Source organism: Cyprinus carpio, chromosome B14 (genome assembly GCF_018340385.1).
Source record: "Cyprinus carpio isolate SPL01 chromosome B14, ASM1834038v1, whole genome shotgun sequence".
Lineage (NCBI taxonomy): Eukaryota > Metazoa > Chordata > Actinopteri > Cypriniformes > Cyprinidae > Cyprinus > Cyprinus carpio.
In genome coordinates, this window is record NC_056610.1 from 5,335,548 (window position 1) to 5,357,898 (window position 22,351).

General features: G+C 36.6%; 1 protein-coding gene across 2 annotated transcripts in view; it reads right to left on the minus strand.

Annotated features, from left to right (window-relative positions):
* The window catches only part of LOC109050556 (THO complex subunit 2-like), a 71,235-nt gene extending 49,130 nt beyond the window's left edge, over nt 1-22,105 (minus strand). For both annotated transcript variants that reach the window (XM_042737826.1, XM_042737825.1), the window contains exons 1-14: nt 21,960-22,105; nt 20,680-20,735; nt 18,562-18,653; nt 17,387-17,438; nt 15,532-15,602; nt 14,762-14,883; nt 12,144-12,277; nt 10,397-10,557; nt 8,216-8,308; nt 5,420-5,569; nt 3,508-3,680; nt 1,034-1,229; nt 646-684; nt 129-259 (exon numbers count right to left, since the gene is read on the minus strand). In XM_042737826.1, the coding sequence (XP_042593760.1) occupies nt 129-259; nt 646-684; nt 1,034-1,229; nt 3,508-3,680; nt 5,420-5,569; nt 8,216-8,308; nt 10,397-10,557; nt 12,144-12,277; nt 14,762-14,883; nt 15,532-15,602; nt 17,387-17,438; nt 18,562-18,653; nt 20,680-20,735; nt 21,960-22,024 (1,535 nt within the window). In that variant the 5' untranslated portion in view covers nt 22,025-22,105. The remainder of the gene's footprint in view (nt 1-128; nt 260-645; nt 685-1,033; nt 1,230-3,507; nt 3,681-5,419; nt 5,570-8,215; nt 8,309-10,396; nt 10,558-12,143; nt 12,278-14,761; nt 14,884-15,531; nt 15,603-17,386; nt 17,439-18,561; nt 18,654-20,679; nt 20,736-21,959) is intronic.
* Nucleotides 22,106-22,351: the final 246 nt, after the last annotated feature.

Here is a 22,351-nt window from a genome sequence, read left to right on the forward strand (position 1 = left end):
AACCAGAAAATGAACGCAGTGCTGAAAAGGGGCGGAGCTACATGAGGTCTGCATCATTAATTTTTGCTCATATACCAAGCAGAGCAGAAAGACCTATAGGTTAAGACAAAGTGAGGAGCTGACGGTACCTGTGCTGGTAGGGGAAGAGTTTAAAGAAGCCCCAGAGCTCCTCGGACATGCAGGCGTTGCACTCCATGAGCGAGAGAGACGGTAACAGCACCTGATCAGCAATACTGAGAAAACAGCTCAGCAGAGAGTCCTGCCAGAGACACAGACACGTCCAGCACTTCATATACATCCACACAACGCCCTGTCATAGTCATCAAGATATCAAATTCTCCAATTGCTGCTTATACCTTTAAATCCCTCAGAAAAACTAATTTGGCCATTACAGGGACATCCAGTAATCAAATACAATTACTCAGAATAAAGATAGCAGCTGTTCAATGTTAAAATGGTTAACAGATCATCTGTTTGGAAGAATCTATTAGGTTTAAATTAACAGTTTAAATTGTGTGAGAAAAATGTCAAATACACTTTACAGTCAGAGCTGATCTTCTAGAATTTAGCAAACAAAAAAAGTCAGAAACCTGTGCTGTTCTTCATTCAACTCTACACTCCCACTCAGGATTCGCCATGACTCACCATTCTGTCCTTGGTGTCTTGCCTGCTTTCACTTTGGAACTGAAAGAGAGAGACACACACACACACACACACACACACAGACACACACAAACAAACACACAAACAAAAACACACAAAAACACACATAAACACATCAATAGAGGCTAACCAACAATAAAGTGAGACTATAGAACTCACACAGGTTACATTTAAATGAGCCGAAGAGCTAATACAGCCCTGATATAGACCTCATCAACCTCTGGGAAACTGCTTGTCCTGTATAGCGTTATTAACTAGCTTGCTGTGTTATGGCTTCTATTAGGCTAGTGATTTTATTAGGCTACCTCTTAAGGGTTTGCTCAAATATATAATAGCAGATATATCAGCCAACTCTAGTGTCTGTCCTCACCTCTTTCATGAAACTCTTGCCCAGTCGCACGATCTTGGCAAACAGGATGGGGTCGTGGGACAGGTGAGGGCCCAGGTAGCACAGCATGGTGAAGACGCCCCTGGAGAGATCGTCAAAGCTTTCGGCAGGCCGCAGTGCCTGTTTGCTCCACAGAGGCATCATCAAACTTCCTTTGGCACCTTTGGGGACTGCAGCCCTAAAAACACAGGACACTCAGCTCTGCTGTCTGAATTTCTCTTGTGTCTTCTGTCCCAGCGCTGGATCTACAGTTACAGCTCAAAGCACGTCTCATGCGGACTGTGTCCTGATCGACTTACGGTGTGTGTGTGTGTGTGTGTGTGTGTGTGTGTGTGTGTGTGTGTGTGTGTGTGTGTGTCCCACACTGACGTTTTCAATAGAAAATCTGGACCTGTAAAAACTACAGCAGTCAACATTTGAAGTGGATCAAAGTAGTTCATCAAAGTTGTCCTAATTATTGTTTTGGTTTTAGGACAACTTTGATGAAAGGTTTTGATCCACTTCAAATGTTGACTACTGTAATTTAATGATATCACACTAATGCAGAATAAGAAAAAAAAAAAAGAGAAAATCTCAAATCTTTCTCGTATTGTTTCCAAGCAACTGACACTAGAGAGATAAAGGGGCGGAAATGTGAAGACATTAGCACTGACATGGAGCTTTTAAGCAAAAAAAGGGAGGGGGGTTGCTATTAAGAAACTACCATTATGAGTTTTATTATTTGCCAGATTTAGTGCATTCATTTACACGCCCACACTGCAAATCACACTTTCAAAAAACAAAAGCAACAATGTATGGTGTCCTAGATAAACAATAACCAATTATATTTGTTATTTTTAAGAATACCTTTATTAACTGCAAAAAACTGATGTGAGTTTTGTCATTCGAAAACATTGTCCTATTCACATCTTACAACCCTAAAGTACTTATAACAGACTTCAACGATGTGGAAAATGTGGATAGAGTTGTGGAATCCTGACATAAAAGTGGAATTCAATGTATAAAGAGGAATGTCAAACAATTTGGCAAAATCTGGATGAATAAACCAGTCCAGGGTATCCACAGGATTTTTAAAAATGAAATATATGGCTTTTTAAAACCTATTCAAATAAAAATATCATATGAGAGAAAAGGGAAATAATGCCCATGGTAACCTATTAAACAGTCAAATGATTGTAAAAAACCATCATTTAAAGGAGACCAATTATGCCCTTTTTAATATAATGTCCCCAGAATGTGTCTGTGAGGTTTCTGCTTAAAATTCTGCACAGATCATTTAAACAGGCTGTGTTTGTGCATGTCTCTTGAAATGCAAATGAGCTGCAGTTCCCCAACCCCTTTTCTGGAATAGGGCAGTGGCTTCACATCTCGTACCTCATATTCCAGCAAAAAAACATGTTTGGTTTTGATTACACGCTGAAATAATGCGTTTTAAACCATATTAGTTTAAAGTTCTGATAGAGGGTTTTCTGAGCGCACACATCCGAAGAACAGGCAGTGGCTGTCACAGGTATGAGAGTACTAAACTAGGTTCTCTTTCGTGTCTTATTGCTCTTAAACTGTCAAATACACACAAGTTTATGTTAAAAACACACATGAGTTACAAAAACAGTCGGTTATGTCTGTGAAAGTAAACAACTGGGAAAGAAATCACGTTTATATTAGATCTGGGTGGCGGCAGCATAATATACAGTAAATAAATCATTAAATCCACTGCTCTCTTGTCTCCTCCGAGGCTGGGACTCTCGTCTGTGCAGCCAAAGACAGAATAGTTAGCATGTTTTGCTTGAACTTTCACTATGGCGTTGGTACAACGTTGTCGCTTGCGAAAACACAATGGGGGCACCGTGGGTGGAAACTTGCAGATTAAGGGGCGGTGATATTATAATAAGAGCCCCTTTCTCCATCATTAGGGGAGCGAAAACTTATTTTTGTTTTTCACAAGCTTGCAGAGAAAGGCTTACCCAAAAAATGTAAATAAATAAATAATTGGGTTTGTAGATGCACCAGGGACCCGATTATAGCATTTACAACACGGAAAAAAATCCAACTTTACAGTTCAAATAAAGGTTTTCATGAAAACAGTAAGGTTTTATAAAATGATATACCTCCCATTTCAGCTTTTAATCCACTTAAATTATATTAATATTCAAAGAAAATACTTGATATCTTAATTGTTTAGATTTTTTAAATGCACATTAGCTTCTTGGTAATCCATTGGTTCGCATTTCCAATTCTGTGTTTATAGGGCCCTTTAATGATTCCCTGTTCTTTTCTAATCAAACATATAAAAAAAAAAAGGATTAATTAAAAAAAATCAGTGATTCAGTGAGTGGGTCAGGTGTGCATTGTTCTGAGGACTGATTCACTGACTGAGTAGTTGACTGTGAATATATTTAACCCAGCACCAAACGCTGTTACAGGCCCAGGACAGAGCGTGCGTCTGAATGCCGTACCTGCGGTAGAGCGGCTCCACGATCAGGTGCAGCAGCTGGCACAGTGCGATGGCGATGGCCTTGTGGGAGGTGGCGTAGAAAGCTGGCATCTGATCCATGATGCTCTGAGCGTGCTGCCAGTCACCGATCCTCAGCAGCGCCTCCAGCAGCCCCAGCTTCTGGTTATCAGGAGGCTGACATGAGAGGAGAGACAGATTAGAGGAGCGGAGGACACACCTCCACATACGGCATCATTACACGCTCTTCTGTTCATTATCACTTCCTGTGAGGAGTCTGAGGGGATTCTTATCTTCAGAGACAGATGACACACACACACCATCTGTGTTGTTTCATACAGCTTACAAGTCACACTAATGCAAAGCCACAACAACAGCTCTAAAATATGGATTCTCATATATTCAGTCAGAGGTGGGAAAAAAGTTTAAACTAGGCTGCAGCTCACAACTATTTTGATTAATTTGTGAATTTAGTTTTTTTCTTAATCTGACATTCCATGTCATGCGCAAGTCTCTCATTGAACCACAATGCACAGTAAAAGCACTCCGTCAAAGCCTGAGCCCACATGAAACTATATGCACAATGCGTTCTTTATTATAAACCTGGTTTGAAACTTCTCTTCTTTCTTTTAATCTTTGCTTAAGTGATGTCCCTGACACAAGCTTTCCATGCAAATTGTTCTGCAAATTTAACATGGCTTTAAATGGCAAACAGGTTTTGGTCGAAACTAGGGATGCATCGATCCGATACTCACATAAATGTACGGCATTTGAAGTAATTTGTGAATTACCATAGACTTACAGCCTAAATAAAACAATTTGCAACTATTACTGTTATTACACTTGTATACAGAACTGTTTGTTATAGAGTGCATATATATATATATATATATATATATATATATATATATATATATATATATATATATATATATATATATATATATATATATATATATATATATATATATATATATATATATATGTGTAATTAAAGTAAACAAACATAAAAAAAGAAATCATCCCAAGACTGAGTGTCTTTTTGTTAGTAACACTGTTGTTTGATTTTAAGAAATTAAATAGCAGCAAGTCTGTTGAATGCATCTACACTGGAAGATTTAATGTAGCGATGCACACAATCAAAAGCAGTCATTGCTTAACAGACTGCTATCATTTGCATGCTGGTACTTTGTACTGGTACTTCTGATATTCTAGACCAAACAGAATTAAAAATGCTTCAGTGTGACAACTAGATGTCCTCCAGCCTCACATATTCATAATTTTTTATTTAGACGGTACACTGAAAGATGAAGAGTTTTAAAAAGTCTCATGTTCAATAAGGCTGCATTTAAGCGTATAAAGTATATACTTTTAAATAATGAACTGAAGCGAGATTGGTTTGAATTACAATTAAACATTATTAATGTCTACTGTTGCTATTTCTCAGGATTTTCAAGCCCTGTGTGCATTCTGTATGCATATTCTCCAAGTATACACTGATGCTTTAATTTAAACCATCAACTTAGTAGACAGCTTTGCTAAACTGCAGCTTATCTCTGCATATGGAAGTGCATTTTGTGAATCGGAGGCTGTCAGACGCAGTGCATGCTGAGTGTCTGTACTTGCTCTGCTGTAATCAAGCATCTGATCAGCCCAGCAAAACACATTTATGTAACACTGACATTTACATGCAGTTACACTATTACATCATAAACCTCTTCTGTGCTCTTCTGCAAGTGTTAGTTTTGTAAAATGAGAAAATTAATTGAAATAAAGCTGAAATAAAATATTAGATGAAAACTCTGAGAAATGTTGCCTTAGTAACTAACTGAAATGAAATAAGTTGAAGTATTTCACATTTCTTTCTGGTGCTTCAGTTTTCATTTAAGGAATACGCTACAGCAAAACCAAGTTACCTTCTCATTCTTTTCCTCTTCCTTCTCCTTCTCCTTGTCCTCAGTCTTTTCGGAGGGGACGAGCACCATGGTGAGTTTGCGGGCGATCTGTTTGGCCTCCAGGATCTCTCTCTTGTGCTCTTCCACGATGCTGGAATCCAGTGGGAGGAGCTGCGTGAAGACATAGGATTTAGTCAGTCTGACCTCTGTTGTGTTGGTTTATTTAGTTATTTTTTAACGTTTAGTCTAGATTTAGTCAATTAAAACTAAGTCACATATTAGTCATGCTGCATAATGGTTAAAATGATTATAACTTTGTTCCCCCTCATCTAGTTTCCTGATAAAACTCTCTACATTACGAAAACTGGGAAAACTCAAAAGCTAAAATATTCCTAATATTAACTCCAAATTATATTCAAGCCTTTCTATTAAAAAAAAAAAATTAAATAAGAAGACTTTGTATCGAGGTCCAGAAGTTGTGTAAGTGCATGTAAGTGCATTTATCCAACAACCTCAATTGCAAACAATATAATCGAGATCAATGTTTGGATTTATTACAGTTCATCACTGAGAAGGTTTGATGGCAGATTTATGCAGCAAACAATGTGAATGTGTCTGTTTTCCACTTTCATTTGAGCAGAATATCTCAATGGAGATCGCTAAACTTTGTCAGTGTTTTCAGATCATCAGAGTGTGCAAAAGTTCCCAGGTTGTGAAGATAAACTAAAACACTAATGTGTCCCTTTAAAAGAAAAGCTCTGATGGGGGGTTTAAACTCTTGACATTTTTGAAAAAAAAAAAAAAAAAAAAAAAAAAATAGAAAAATGTTCTATATAATGTGTTTATTTTTTTATTTACTCATCTTTTTTCGTCAATGATCATCAAAATTGTGATATTTCTAAAAAACAAAATCATGATATGATATTTTTGCCATATCACCCACCCCTACTCCAGATGCAGGCCAAACTTCAGCTGCAAATATTCAATCTCTTCCACAATGACATTTAATACCATGTGTAAATGGAGTCAAAGTGCACCTGAATGGCATTTACTGCTTGTTCTGTTCAAAAGAAAGTTATCTGAAAACTGACTGACAATATTGAATCATCTTCAGCCTGAATATACTTTTTTGACTCTCAAGTGATTGATTTGCATTGTTTGAATCACCAAGGACCACCATTTCAGCTAAAGATCATCTTTAATGCTCTACTGAAGAAAAAGTGTCACCTACATATGAGATACACTACAAATGTTCACTATCCCTTTAAATCTACTGAATATATTCAGCCAAGACTATTGTTTATTGCAAAGTTCTATTAAAGACTTTTTTGTTCTGTCGGTTGCTATGGTTATCACTGTCAATCATCACCGAGCGGTAATTTACTCGTGCATTTAAATGCAGTTATCACTCCCATTGCTGTTACAGTGTATGTGTTGCCCTTGGCCAGCTTAGCAGCATGAAAAATTAAACTTAAGGAAGCTGACTACACTCTCTTAGGCTGGGTTTTGTTTTAAGGAAAGGATTCATAAGCAGGTCAATCCATGCCTTTTCCACTTGGAAAAAGTGAAACATTAAATAAGTTCAATCTATTTATTTTTAATTTTTGTAATATCCATGAAATAAAGACACCTTAAAATGTTGTGCCATCTCAGGCTATGTAATTCATTATTTTATGACTATTTTTTGACCTCATGTTTTGGTATTCTATTAGTTTAATTAGAACTCATATGCCACTGAATGATATAGGCATCAGCTCAATAATATACCGAGGGCGACCTTTAAAATGTTTGAGTTTTACACAGACAATCTTTAAAAACCGGGTCAAACCTAATCTGTCATCCCTGTTACCCACAAGTCAAGGCCTGTTGACAGTAACAGGTTTGACAACTTATAGTCAAGTTCACAAAATAAAATATTTTACACTTTGAAGGGATTTTACTTGTATATAGTGATTATATTAAATGTACGAAATAATTGTTTAAATGTACATTTTAAAAATATTAACAGGATTGACATTGCATGGTGGCTCCCCCTCAGTCAAGACTCATAAATCATCAAAAATAGAATATTAAAGCAGAATGAGAAAAACGTGCTTGTGTTTTAAGTGTAGGAAACCTGGTTGAGAGATGATGTAACCTCCTAGAAGTGATGTCACTAGAATGTACATTATTTTATAGGGTTTTTTGATGAGGGTAACAGGGCTGACATGAAATCCGTGAACACCAATAAAATTATTTATATTTTACAGAAAAATGCATAATTATGACAAAAACATTGCTTAATGATGCAAATGTGATTTTTATATCATTTTGCCATTATTTTCCAAATTAAGAGTCCTGCTAAAAATGAGAAATCATAGTGAGGGACAGGCCAAAAACCTTACCCTTATCAGCATAAATGCTATTTTAATGATTTAAAATCATATTTAATTAACTTTTTATATGTAATATTGATGAAAGCATACTGTCATGTATTTAAATTGCACATTTATTTGTTGTTACATTAAATCTATGTTTGATTTTTTTTTTTCAGGGACGCAAAAGGCACCAATTTCGTGGAATGACCCAAGCATTCAGAACTTTCAGGAAAAAAATAATGCCATTTTGAACAGATTTCTTCTGTATAGAGACTCATTTAAAAGTTCTCATCAACCACTCTCTGTATTAATGCTCTCAACAGAAATGATCAAATGTAAATCGATCATCCTAACAGAAACCTTCTCTGCACTTCTCACTTCTCAGCACTACTAGTACTGCAAAAAGTTTAGTATGGTCACATTTTTACGCTACTCCACCAGACATGACTCCTCCACTTACATGAACGTAGAGGTCTTCAAGAGCGATGAGGTTGTGTTGAAGAAGAGCTGCAGCGATGTGGTACAGAGATGATGGCGTTTCTCCATTAGGCTCCTGTGGAAACAAAAAAACACCAGATGAACATGATTACAGACAGCAATCTTGTCCAAGAAAAGGGCGAACAAACTCAGCTGCGCAATATAATGTTCACTATGTGCAGACGATTACTTTTCTGTTCCGTTTGAGCATTTGACCGCAGCAGATTCCTACTACTTTTGTTCATCTTGAAAAAAAAAAAAGTTATGCCAGAAAATTATAGTTGACAGCAGTCATCTTGTATGAGTCAGTGAATATTACTGCACAATAACATGAACTAAAGCTAAAGGCAGAGTTATCAGAACAGTTGCCATGCCAACTGATATACCCTTCACTGCAATGACAAATGTTCAGAAACAATGACTGGAAATATTTCTGAAATCTTGCCCAGCACTGGCTGTGTTTTAAAACCGAACATTCCTAACCTGAAACTCAACATTTATCAACTTTCCATAAGAGGCTATACTTGTCCCCGTGGAGTTGATTTCTGTTTTCTTTGTTTGTTTTATAATGACGGTATTAAATGTATCAGAGTTGTCTTATATTTTAATACTTAAAATGAACCAATTACTTCAATCAGAATATTATAGACTGATACCAATAAAATGTGTTAGCCATCTTTACACTGCAAAGGTGGAACAGAAGCTGGCATGCGTGTTTATTTACTTAAAATGTACACAGCAACATTCATACGTAATATAAATTTAATAATTTTAAATAAATTATACAAGTCTTTACAGGGCAAGGTTGCAATATGACAAAAACCAATACTGTCATCATTGTGCAAAGTTTATGAATTAAGTTTATTGGTTTTTATGCATTTTATGCAATTTAAGACTTCACATTGGTTACTTTAATGAAAGTATGAATGCATGAAAAACAAAACTGAACAGAAATGTGTGCGATCGGTTGCCATGCTCAATACTAGGGATGTTACGATTCACTCACCTCATGATGTGATCGATTCTCGATACTGAAGATGTACTATTTTTTCTCAGACATTATTTCTAATTTCTTTGTGAAATTGTAATGTGTTTGAATGAATGAAATCTGTTTTATTTTCCCCCAAATTCCATTTTAATTTTGTAATGGTCTATTTTAATGGTTACATTAAAAAATATTAATCAAAAAGCATGTCTAAGTAACTGAAATCATGAAACTTGCACAATTTAACAGCAATTTATTGGACGTTTAACAAAAATGACATGTTTTTTTAAGGCCCTTTGAAATACGCTTATTCTTTTTCTCAAATTCAGTTTTATTTTTCTGTGAATCTGTTTTCTACTACATTTCTGGATTCCATTTTAATAGTTTCATTACATTTTAATAATCAAAAGCATATCTAATTAATTTATAAAGGATAATTAGATTTTATAAAGAATTAATTTATTATAGGCTATTTATTTATTTTTTGTGTATTTACAATTTTCTGGTAAATAAATTCTGGCAAATATTCCTTAAATATTGATAAAATATTTGTATTGGTAGTAGTAGTACTATCATCACGATAAGTAATATATTTTTGTCAAGTTAAACCAGACTTTTATTTTGACGGGTTGCTGTGAAGACCTTTAGGTTTCTGTTTGCACATGATATGATCACAGTTTTCTGCAAAAGAAACGGTGAAATGCTCATGAAGTGACTGACTCTCACAGCAGTTCTAGAGATTATATTTGTGTTCATGTACTCAGAGGCTGAAAACACAGAGCATCATGCGTGCACTTCATTATGTGTGCAGCAAAACTGCACGTCTGCGCCATTCATTAATACAGAGACACGCACAACATGCAGGATTCATATTTAAATTATATTTCACAGGTTAATGTTCACAGACACTAATCCAGTGCATTTTGATTTAAGTGTACTGACCTAGGCTACTTTTAATCTATTCATCCCAGTGTTTTACGGCTATGAAAATGCATTCTTAAAGTTCCGTTACTAGTAAAATGCAGAATCATACCGTTTTTAAAGCAGGGTATCGTGATACTTTTTTAGTACCGGTATATCGTGCAACACTACTGTGTATTTAATTGCAGTGAAACAAAGATATTTGACCTGTGTGGATCTGCATGCAGGAACCATACACACAGCTATACGATGAGATACCTGGTGAAACTTGAACTTGAAGCCCAGCATGTGGCAGAGGGTCTGGTGCTCGCACATGTAGGACTTGATCAGAGGGATGAAGAACTCATCGTGCTCAGAGCGACACTCGTACACCTCCAAGATGATGTCCAGCACACGGTTTGGGTCCAGATTGAAACATCCTGAGGACAGAACATGGACTGCATCAGCTCATGATCTCAGTGACGGTCACTCACAGGGCAGCTGGTCTGAGCTCTCTCGAGTGATCATAAAGCGTTGTATTTGGCTCACTGCACCAGTCATTACCAGGGCTCAACAGAGATAGCCCAATGACCCGGGGCAAATGGGAGAGTTTCATCTGTCATTTGCCCCACTGCACTGACACTATATCATGTATTACACATATGTTCTAGATACCACTGTTTCCATATCTGATACTGACACTGATCTGCCCATACTGATGCCAATCCAATACTCATGCTGCTTTTTTAAGATATATTAATTTAGAATAACTAATCTTCATTAACTTACTAATTACACACTTATATATATTTAACACAAAAATAAATATATTCTTTGGGATGGCATTGTGTGTGTGTGTGTGTGTGTGTGTGTGTGTGTATGGATATATATATGTATGAAGAGGTCATTTGCAAAAACAGATAATTTCGTTTTTAATAATTCTCAAAAAATATGTTTTTTCATTGTGCATTCCACTAATCTCAATCAAACTGCATTTGGGTTATTTTGACTAGGTTATTAAAAAAAAAAAAAAAAAAAAAAAAAAAAAAAAACAGCTAACTAACACAATAAAACACCAAAAAAAAAACCAAAAAAAAAAAACCTTGGATTTATAAAATTGTAAAAATCGATTTTTTTTTTTTTTTTTTTTCATTTGGATTAAAGGTATAGTTCCCCCAAAAATGAAATTGTCATTTACTCTCCCTCAAGTTGTTCCAAACCCATATGAGTTTACAGTTGTTGGTCTACATTAGAATGGGGGGGGCACTATGGAAGTCAATGGGGACCAGCAACTGTTTGGTTACCAACACTCTTCAAAACATCTTTTTGTGTCCAAAAGAAGAAAGAAATATATATATATAATATATATATATAATATATATATATATATATATATATATATATATATATTATATATATATATATATATATATATATATATATATATATATATATATATATATATATATATATATATATATATAGGGCTGGGCGATATATCTAACGATATGATCACGCGCATTTAGTCAGTAAATCTGGTTCCTTGATTAGCGCTAAATCGCCATCACCTGCTTTCAAATGGAGCGGCATTTAATAGACAGAGCCGTAGTTTGACTCAAATGTATAGAGCATATCACATACAGTACATTTGTATTCATCACGGATAATGAACGCGATATTGCGTAGCTTGTCAGTGAACTACGGCTCTGTCTATTAAATGCCGCTCCATTTGAAAGCAGGTGATGGCGATTTAGCGGTAATCAGGGAACCGGCTTTACTGACTAGATGCGCATTATCATATCGTTAGATATATCGCCCAGCCCTAATATATATATATACACATACATATACACACACATACATACATACATACATACAGTTTTCTAGAGAAGAAATCTAAGATCATCTACTGTTACTAATCATCTTCCTAATATTCATCATATCACATTTGGAACTGTACAGCAATATTAAGGGAAGCAGTTCAGCTCGCGAGTCATTAGGACAGGTGATGCAGTGCGTACTGTACCTATTAATGACTTGATGTTCTCAAGGACGAGGTGGCTGGTGAGATTCCCGGACAGATCCTGCCCAAGCTCCGTGATCAGCTTAGCGTAACCTTCATTCTCCTCGCGCAACAAATTGAACTTCTGCTGTTTGTAACTACGGAGTGAAAGATGAAAGGTTACAGCAGGTTAAATAACTTCCTGCAGTCGTCTAAAACTAATGAAGTACATCATCAGACTCAGAGCGGAGGTCTGCTGGTCACGGGCTGGAGTACGAGGCTAGTGCCGCCCTCAGACATATGGCAGGCATTTTATAAGATGACATGAGACCGATGAATCCATTAGAACATGCTTATGTTAATGAAAGGACTGCTGGATGGCATGTAAAGAAGTGTGGTAAGAGAACGAGGGCTTTCAGGCCAGACTGCTCTGTAATCTTGATAAAACTCATTAAGAAAGACCTACACAAACGCACGAAATTAATCATCATGGGAGTTCAGTGCTATGCTTTTCATTTACAGCACAATGAGGCTGGGGACATTTCATAGATTCACAACGATCGCTGAACATGCAGAAAGCAGCGGCCCGTGTCTGAAAGAGAAAAACAATGAACTCGAGGTGTTTTATACCCAGCGAGTGTCATCTGAACTCATCGCAGTTTAACAGAGGTCAACCTCTGCACTTCAGATGCAAATGATCGCATACAAAAGAAGTTACAATTCAATTTGCTTTAATGCAAGCCCTTAATGCTGTTCTCTCTCAGACCGCAGCATGTTTAGATAGAAGTGCTGTCAGATATCGGTTTCATATTTTATATTGATTCTGAATATTTGAAACTGTTTCAAACTCATTTTCCTCAGTATCGATATAGGATTACCAGCTGTTTCTCGCCGTCTCGTTTCTGTTTTATTGAAGTATATAGTCCACTGAACTGTCAGAAAGATTCACATGCACATCATTTTCAACATTTCTGTGGACAGATGATTATATTTCAATAATAAGAAGATTACTTCTATTATTATTCAATCTCAATTAGAGCTCTGAGGAATCTCCAACAGGGTTTCAGTTGATAAGAAACAAACTTTGTTCAAAACAAGATACTGATCAAATCAACCATAACATTGAGGCATTTTTTGTGTGTTATCATATATTGATATTTCTCAAGGTACTGCATTGAGGTTAGAAATTCCAGTCTCCTGTTAACACTAACAGATTTTATAGACTAATTCTTAAATAGCATGATTTGCTAAAAAGACAAGACTGGCTAGAGTGCAACAGTTCCTGCATTTTCAGCAGTGCTAGTTTAGGAAGACCCCCCCCCCCCCATTTATTTAACCCATGAGGAATAAAAAAAAAAAAACGCTTTAAGTTAAAGGTTATAGGCTATGATCCAAATCACCCAGCCCCAGGTAAATCACAACATTACAAATTTTCGTTAGAAGCAATGAAAAATAAAAAAAAAGATTAAATATATAATTCATTAGAGTACTTTCATTATATATTAATAAAAGAATTGCACGTTCTTTGTAAGCTAAGTACTTGTTTCTGCTGTTCATAGAAAGAAACATGGAAGAGGGAGAGAAGCAGCCGGTGCTTTAGAATGTATCAAACATCATTAAAAAGCAGATATTTGAGCACATTTCACTTTTTATGAAAAGATGCATGAATGAGAAAAAGCGTGGGACGTGAGTGATGGGAAAAGTGGAAGTCAATGCGAAACTCAGCCTGACTGAGACATAGCTAAAGCAACACACAGAGAGAGACTCTCAGAAAGCATGTGATCCTGAGTTCAGTCACATACACATGCGATTATGTCAAAATGTCTTGTCAAGAGTTCACCTAAGTGTAGTCAGTTATGTCTCAAGTGAACGTAAACAGTTGGGAAAGAAATCAGATGTGTCTCACTATTTTGGATCCATGCATTAGGTATAATATAATAAACCTGCTGCTGACTATGTAATTAATGTTAACCACAACAACAAACAACAGAGACAATAACACACTGCTCCTGACTGAATAACTTTAGCAGCTTTAATAAGAATCAGTGTTTATTTAATTAATACATTAGGCAGTGTTTTTTGTTTTTTTCAGTTTGTCATTCGCATTTTTTATAACAAAATTATTATATTGCAGGACAAGATAATTGTTTTAAAATCAATTCATTAACCACTGAATTGTAATCGAATCATGAGGCAAATGAAGATTCACACCACACACATGTATGAAGCTTGAGAGCAGAGGCAGATTGACTTTATTATGTAAAGTATGGAAGTGGGCGGAGCTAAAGAGTTCTTCTGGTGTGATTTGCTTAATTTGATTCCCTTATTGGAGGAGATTTCTTTGCAGAATTATGGGTAATGCAGTTTTTCACCAGGAATTCCACATTTATTAAAAAAATATTGAAATAATGCTGGAAAACGGTTTAAACAAAGCACGTACCATGGATTGATTACCTGTCACACTGTAGTCTCCTAGAAGGTTTTTCCTAAAAATACCTCGACTGTGGTACCCAGGCAAACCACACACTAGTCTAAGAGAGAATGCGGTCTAGGTAGGCAAGATCTGTATATATATATATTCACAGGAAAAAATACAATTAATCCTATTTAAGGTGGTGGGAACAGCAGGAAATGTGACTTACAATAGCTTGGTCTTGATTTTAACAATCTTCTGGTTGAACTGCTGAGCCTGTTTGATCAGCCCCAGAGACTCCAGCGTTTCTGGATCTAATCTCTCCTTCAGCATACCATCAGGAACACAGATCTGAAAACCACAGACAACAATGCCTTTAATTAGACGCTCTTCCTCAACACTGCAGTGAAAGCTCTGTCAGGAGGATAAGACCAGTATTAGATTCATCAAAACGCCAGAATAATATCTCTGCATCCATCAGCGTAGCACTGCCCACATCCAACCTCAGTGGCCTTCAGATACACTTACATAAGACACTAATAACACTGCATAACAAGCGCGTATTTGCATACTAATCAGCCGTACAGTGGTTTAGATGAAAAGAAGAGAGCAGGAGCACTGCAGGTCTTGATGAGTCACCTCGACTGCCGAAACACGTCGTGTTCTGCCACAACAAAGATGCGAAGCGTGCTCCGGACTGAGGCCTAGCTCAAAAACCCACAGCCGCCGTGAAAGTGTCTCGTTTAATTCCAGCACAGCGCTGGAGGTTCGTTCAGGGGAGGAGAGCGGCCCTTCGTGACTACAATTTAATTTTTCACTGGAGGACAGAGTTTGGGCCACTCAATACTCTAATGCAGCTAATCTTCAGAGTCAGGGGATCGGCCACCCACTTACATATACGCACAAAAAAAAAACTGCTGTAGCGCTGGAGAAAGGTGTTTCAAAGCGCATTACTGCCACACAGTGGTCATGAACACAATCACACGCTCCTCTACTCACCAAACAGGTTCCAACCAGCTGGGTAAAATGATCCCGCTTGTGTTTCTCCTCCAAACAGCCAGTCTCGATATCTGCAAAATCAACAATTACACATGCAGCCCACGTGAATGCATATGAAGTCAGACATACATGACATATAAATCTATTCTTGATGTGTTACGTACATCTACTGCCATTTTAATTAACGGTTACAGAAATTATTTGAAAGCACACGCTGTTCTTTTAGACAGCCCGTTAAATAAGCTTTGTAACGAGAAATGAATCCAATTGCTCTTCGTCAGGGTAGATGCCTTGTTCAATTTTACACAGATGTCACTGAGGATGTGAGGGATAGTCTTAGTCTTTACAACGGCATGTAAATGCATAAAGGTTTTAGATTACATGCCATTTTCAAAGCGCACAAATTGTTTTTGGAGTTTTTGTCTACTGAAGGTTTTTTGTAAAGATGTTTCATGAGCTGAACAACTGCCATGCTGTTAAACTTCTAGTATTCATGACACTTAGTAAAGGCCTAGTCCCACTGCACATACAGACAAATGCCATCAAACAAGTAGGTATGGTTAGATTTAGAAGTTTATGGAAATAACTCATGTTCACACTGAACCAACAGACACAGACAAACTCTGACTGAACAAGTTCAGCTGTGTGAAAACAAACTGCTAACACACTGATCCAACAAAACCCAACAAACCTGTTTGTCTGTGCAGTGTTTATAAGGGCAACAAAAAAGATTGACTTTTTTTTTTTTACTACAGTCATTTTTTTTTATAGAAAGAAATAATTTTCTTAACTAAACTCTTTTGTCTGAGACTCCTTAGGCCCATTAGCTTTTTTTATATAATAATACATTTTATAATACAATAATAGAAGTATCATTATTATTATAACATTATTAAGAAAGAAATACATTATTATAATACAACTGCACTTTAAACTAAATGCAAAGAAGAGACAGTAAGAAAGCAAAGTGGAAAATCAGCATTGTAATGGTTTCAAATAATCAGAATAATTATTTTTGAAAAACAATATTTTTAACATCACTATTGTTGATAATGCTGTATTTTAACCATTTCTTTTATTTATATATATATATATATATATATATATATATATATATATATATATATATATATATATATATATATATATATATATAAAGGCCAGCAAAAACAATTTCACATTAGCTGGTGGTTAGCTGTAAGTGGAAATTATCATTGTAAAGGATATTTTAGTAGTAATGACAATAAACATTTCAGCGAATGGGTGCCGTCAGAATGAATAAAAACATCAAAACTGCGTGTTTGCAAGAAAAAAATTATTTAACAATCTGGAATTGCAGTTTATTAAAAATGTCAATAGTTGCATTTCACTTTTGAAAGAAGTTTTCATACTGCAAAGAGTTTATAAAAAATAAGAAATGTAAAAAGTAATTTCTAAAACGATGATGATTTGAGCAAGATAATCATGATTATCACTATTAATCATGATGTGCAGCCCCATTTTTTATCGGTAACAAACTCACGTGTGTTTCAAGTGCTGTAGTATTAAATGAACATTTAAATCAATCACACTGGATCTGACAAATGAACAGCAGGGAATTTGATGAGAGCTTCGTTAGAACGAGTTCAGTAAGACTCTTCAGCTCCTTCAAATTCAGCAGCTGCATTATGCAAACATCTGTCAGAATGGCGATCTGCGTGGACACACGACTGCAATTTAATAAGCATGTTCAGTCATGCACGTAACAAAGCCGAAACGCATCCAGGCTCTACTTCACCAGCCCAAATGAGATGACACTGTCTGGCACACCTCCCTTCAGCAGCAGTAGCATGTACAAACATACGGCAGGGCTTACCTAATATACAGAAAACATCAGCTAAAATAGAGGGCATATCGTCCCGCAGCTCCTGGAAGACAAACACAATTGCTTTTAATGGCACATTGCACACATTTCTACAGCATTTCAATTTCAAGAATCTCAGCGTCTCTTTTTCCAGTTCACTGGAGGACGGTGGACAGTACACTAGATGAGCAGAAGTAGAGATGTGAAGTGGGTGATCAATCACTGGTACACTTCAGCTGTGTTTAGAAGCTAGTTTCATCTGGCTGGATGAGACGTCCCAGCGGCAGCAGCAGAGCAATCTGTGTCCACGCTGCACAGATCAAACATCGCTGCTGCTGTCAAAGAATGAGCGTAACGTCTGATTCAAAAGTTAATTGAGATGCACACGGGACAGCAAACTTCACAGACTTTCTGAGGGTACTGAGATGGAAGAGTCCTAGCAGAACTTCACAAGGTGTTTGCACGCTAACGTGCCATTTACTTCAGTGGATTTGTGTTTGTGTGTCAGGCGCTGGGGTCCTTCAGTACCAACCATTCAGCATTCAGAACCACTCATCTTACAGCAGACTAAAGAGCAAAACACTACATCTTACTGAGTTTGAGTAAATAATCTGACTTACACAAACACTTCTGGAACTGGAATAGCACAGATTCATTTCTCTTAAGATTAGGGAACACAATTCAGCATTAGCATGCACATTAACAGCATTCTGGCTGTCTATTAAAGCACACACGTGACCCTCTTTCAATGATAAATCTGTAATGTAGTGAAGTTCCAGTGTGTCTCTGTTTACAATCATGTGTAAGGTGAATCAGAGGAAATATTCTACATCCCTAATCCTACCCAATACCTAAACCTAACAATTACCTCACTAACTATTAATAAGCAGCAAATTAGGAGTGTATTGAGGGAAAAATCATAGCTAAGCGTTTGTTTACAGCCAAAACTGGACCTTAAAATAAAGTGTGCCCAAAAAGCTTTACTTATAATCATAAAGGTATCATTGCAATGTTAGGGGTTTGTTCTGTGTTTACATTTTTGTTAAGACGTGTAAACCATGTAAATAACACAGAGAACAGTGAATGTTTCCGCTCACATCACGTGTGAGACAAACCCAGACTCAATCCTAACGGTCTCAGTGCAGGTGGGCGGGGCTTGAGTGTTAGGAGACGAGGTCAGCACTCACCAGAACATCGGCCAGGAGACCGGCAGCCACATCCACCTTCAGACTGCCCTGGATAACATGCCAGCAGAGCTCATACAGGGCTGTCTGCAGATCTACAAGACAAAACACACACAGGGCTGACTCAACAACAGCTTCAGCTTCTACAGGCATGCTGATAACACAAACAGAGCTGCTCACCACAATCCTGTCAAGACAAACACTAGCGCTTACCAATAAGGATGGCCTGGGACCAGTGAGAGTGTGTTTGGGGCAGTGGACAGAGCTGGCCTTTGAAATTCTTTTGACTGTTATTCACATGCTTGTATTTTTTTTTTCTTGTAATGCACTGTTGTCGTGAATTCAGTTGATTAAAACTGTCGACACGGTTATGTTATCTAGATTGTTGCAATAGGTTTTGTTCAAATTGCAAGAATGACTCATCATAGTATCATTAGTTAGAATCAATATCGATAAATCAAAGTCTTGCGTTACATTACCCACTGACTGTTTATGAACTTTACAGTTGTCAGTGTAATAACAGAAATAAATAAATAACAAAAATTCTTGCAATTTTGTCAGCAGGACTAAAATAGACAAATAACTTCTTTATTGTTGTGCCCTGAACACATTAACAGTAATGAATAGCGCGGTATGAGTTTTTGCACAGGATAATGGATGGTTGGTTAATTGTTTATAAATTAGTGCCATGCCAGCTACCATGGTTTCAATCATGGCAGGAAACAAGTGGAAAAAATCTAATAAAAATGTAAATAAATAAACTATACAAAACAAAAACTGAAAAACTTTTGTACATGATAATGAATAATCTCTATGTTCACCATATTCAACAGCCATTCAACTACTATTATCCACTAATGCAGTGTGTGTGCCTCAAATATACCAATTTCAGCTCAAATGAGTGCTATTATTTATAAGCATCCAGTTATTTGTTGATGCAGTTTAGGCTCAAGTAAGCACTGGCTGTCACCGTGGAAACTGCCTCCCCAAAGAGTGTCAAGGTAAAGATGTTGAAAGGTTGTTACAAGCACCTCTAGCGGACATTTAACCATTCATCGCTGAATTATTAAAACCATCATACAGAATACAATCTATGCTATTTATTGGGGCAGAAATTATTAGTCGACAAGAAAAAAAAGACAATATATATATATATTTTTTTTGTGTTTGATCTCGCATGACTTAATGAAAGAGCCTAAACTAAGTTAACTAAAACCCTCTTATTTTATTAAAAAAATAAAAATAATACTGACATCTTGAATACAAGGGATATGCAATCTTATGAGCAGTACAGTATTTACAGAACAGTTGGCATTTATTGCTAACGCAACATATAAAAACGTAATGTTGTAAATACTGCTCGTGTGGAATATTAAAAACGTGCTCTTCTGACCCTTTATGGGAAATATTACTAAACTTGGCTTACTTCTGAGATTTCCTGTAATTTCTATGGTTTACATGAACAAGGATGTGGTATTTTAATGTACTTTTAAATTTTGATTTCTATTAAAAGCATAATTTGTGCATTATAAATTACAATTTGCACAAATAGCATTCATATATACAACTAGGGATGCACCGAATTTTCAGTTTCAGCATAAAAATAATATATTGATATTTAATATCAAGGTAACACTTTACAATAGGCTAGTTAATGTAGCATATTAACTACCATGAACAATACATGTATTACAGTATTTATTAATCGTTCCTAATGTTAGTTGTTCACCGTTAGTTCATGTAAATTCAGAGTGCATGAACCGTTAACAAGCACAGCTGATGATGTTGAAATTAACATTAACTAAGATTAATAAATGCAGAAAGAAGTACTGTTTATTTGTTCATGTTAACTAAAGTAGTTAACTAATGAACCTCATTGCAATGTGTTACTAATATTAATATAAATTCTGTCCAGTTATATTGTGTTACTTTCAGTAAAGAGTATGTAAAAGAATATTAAAAAGTAAGTTAAATTAAAAAGTCTTACAAGATTACTGTGTAGTATTTAATAAAATAATAAGTAATCATTACAAAGCTTTTTCATTTCGGTGCATCCCCACGGCGGTAAACAAACTCTCACCATCACAAGCCCAAAGACTAAAAATTATGAATTGAACTCACCTTTAACAAACTCGTTACTGCTGGGTTTCCCCGCAAGGTCCTGGAAAAACTGGAAACTGGAAACAGAAAAGACAAACAAGTGAACGGCTAGAAAGAGAATTCTAGTTATTGATAAGTGCATAATCAACAACAACAAAAAAGATTTCATTTGCACTGGATTAACAGTGAATGAGGTCTAATAGTTTTTGGACATAACAGATCAAAAATGTATAGCTTACTACTCACTCACTTCACATTTAAAGCGTGTTTGTATCACTCTGGCCACTGTTTGTATAACTAGAGTCTAATCCAGCACCATGTTGAACAACTTTAACACGCTCCTTGTGCTACAGGTTATTATTAACAGTTCAATATCAGCTGAATTTCAGAATCAGAATGCAGAAATACCCACAAGGGTCAAACTACCTGCAAAAGACCGGTGCATGTAAATATCAATCAGACAGAGCTCAAATCATAGTAAGCTGCCTAACAAGACAGCACTGCACGTAGATGTAAAGAATGCTGCATGCAAAAGCAGTTTATAAACAAGATGCCTGTCTAGACCAGAAACCCACGAGGTTTAGCATGCACTGCATCCCACCTGATCACAGCAGCTCTAGATGCGGTCTACACGAGCGGCTCGCATGCTGCTGCACTCTGTTCACTGCACAGTGCAGTCTCATTAGGCAGCTCGCTAGCAGTGTATAGTTAGACCGCTCAGCAGGCTCTGAGACTGTACTATTGATAACTGCTCTCTAGGAAGGGCAGATCACTAGTTTCAGACTCAACCGTTATCTCGTAATCTGACGGGGCGCTTATAAAAGTGAGCTTGAGCTCTTCAGCACAGATAACGTTACATCTACACCTTACACTACACACGACCTCCTAACACCTTATATTACTGACTTCAGCTCTGCTCGGGCTGTAGGAGATCATATTTATCAGCACGAAACACACATTAAATACTATGTAACACACACTGATAAGCAGACACATGCTAATGCTAACCCTGCTAACTATTAGCACACTGACATTACATTCATGAAAATTACTGAAGTACCCGATAAAGTGTCTTACACATCCATGTACAGAAACTGCAGACTTTATACTGTTTATTGGGTTAGTAGTATATGTAGATGTGAAGGCTGTTTTATTGAACTTGAGTCTTTAACGCGCAGTAACGTTAGCTGTGGACATACACAGTGAGGAGAACGCTCACCCGCGGCGATACCGCTCGAATAAAATACATATAACTTTACTTTCATCCCCGCTTCCCATCTGATTACCAAACTCTTACTCACAACTCATTTTTGCCGGATTTGTCCCAGTTTTTTATCCAGTCAGACGGGAGGATCAGCGCCGCCATCTTCCTCCACACACACAACACACAACACACACACCGGATGTTTAGCACACATGCTCGAGCTCGCGCGCGCGCGTCAGTGCATCTCGGGATGCAGGAGTTTCTGAATGTAGTCAGTTTCTTAATTCAGTTTCTTGAGTTTACAAAGAAATAAAATACATTTTTGACCCTGGACCACAAAACCTGTAATAAGGGTCACTTAAAAAAAAAAAAAAATTACATCTGAAAGCTGAATATAAGCTTTCCATTGATATGGTTTGTTATAGGACAAATTGTGGCTCAACTTTTTGAAAATCTGTAATCTGAGGGTGCAAAAAAAAAAAAATCTAA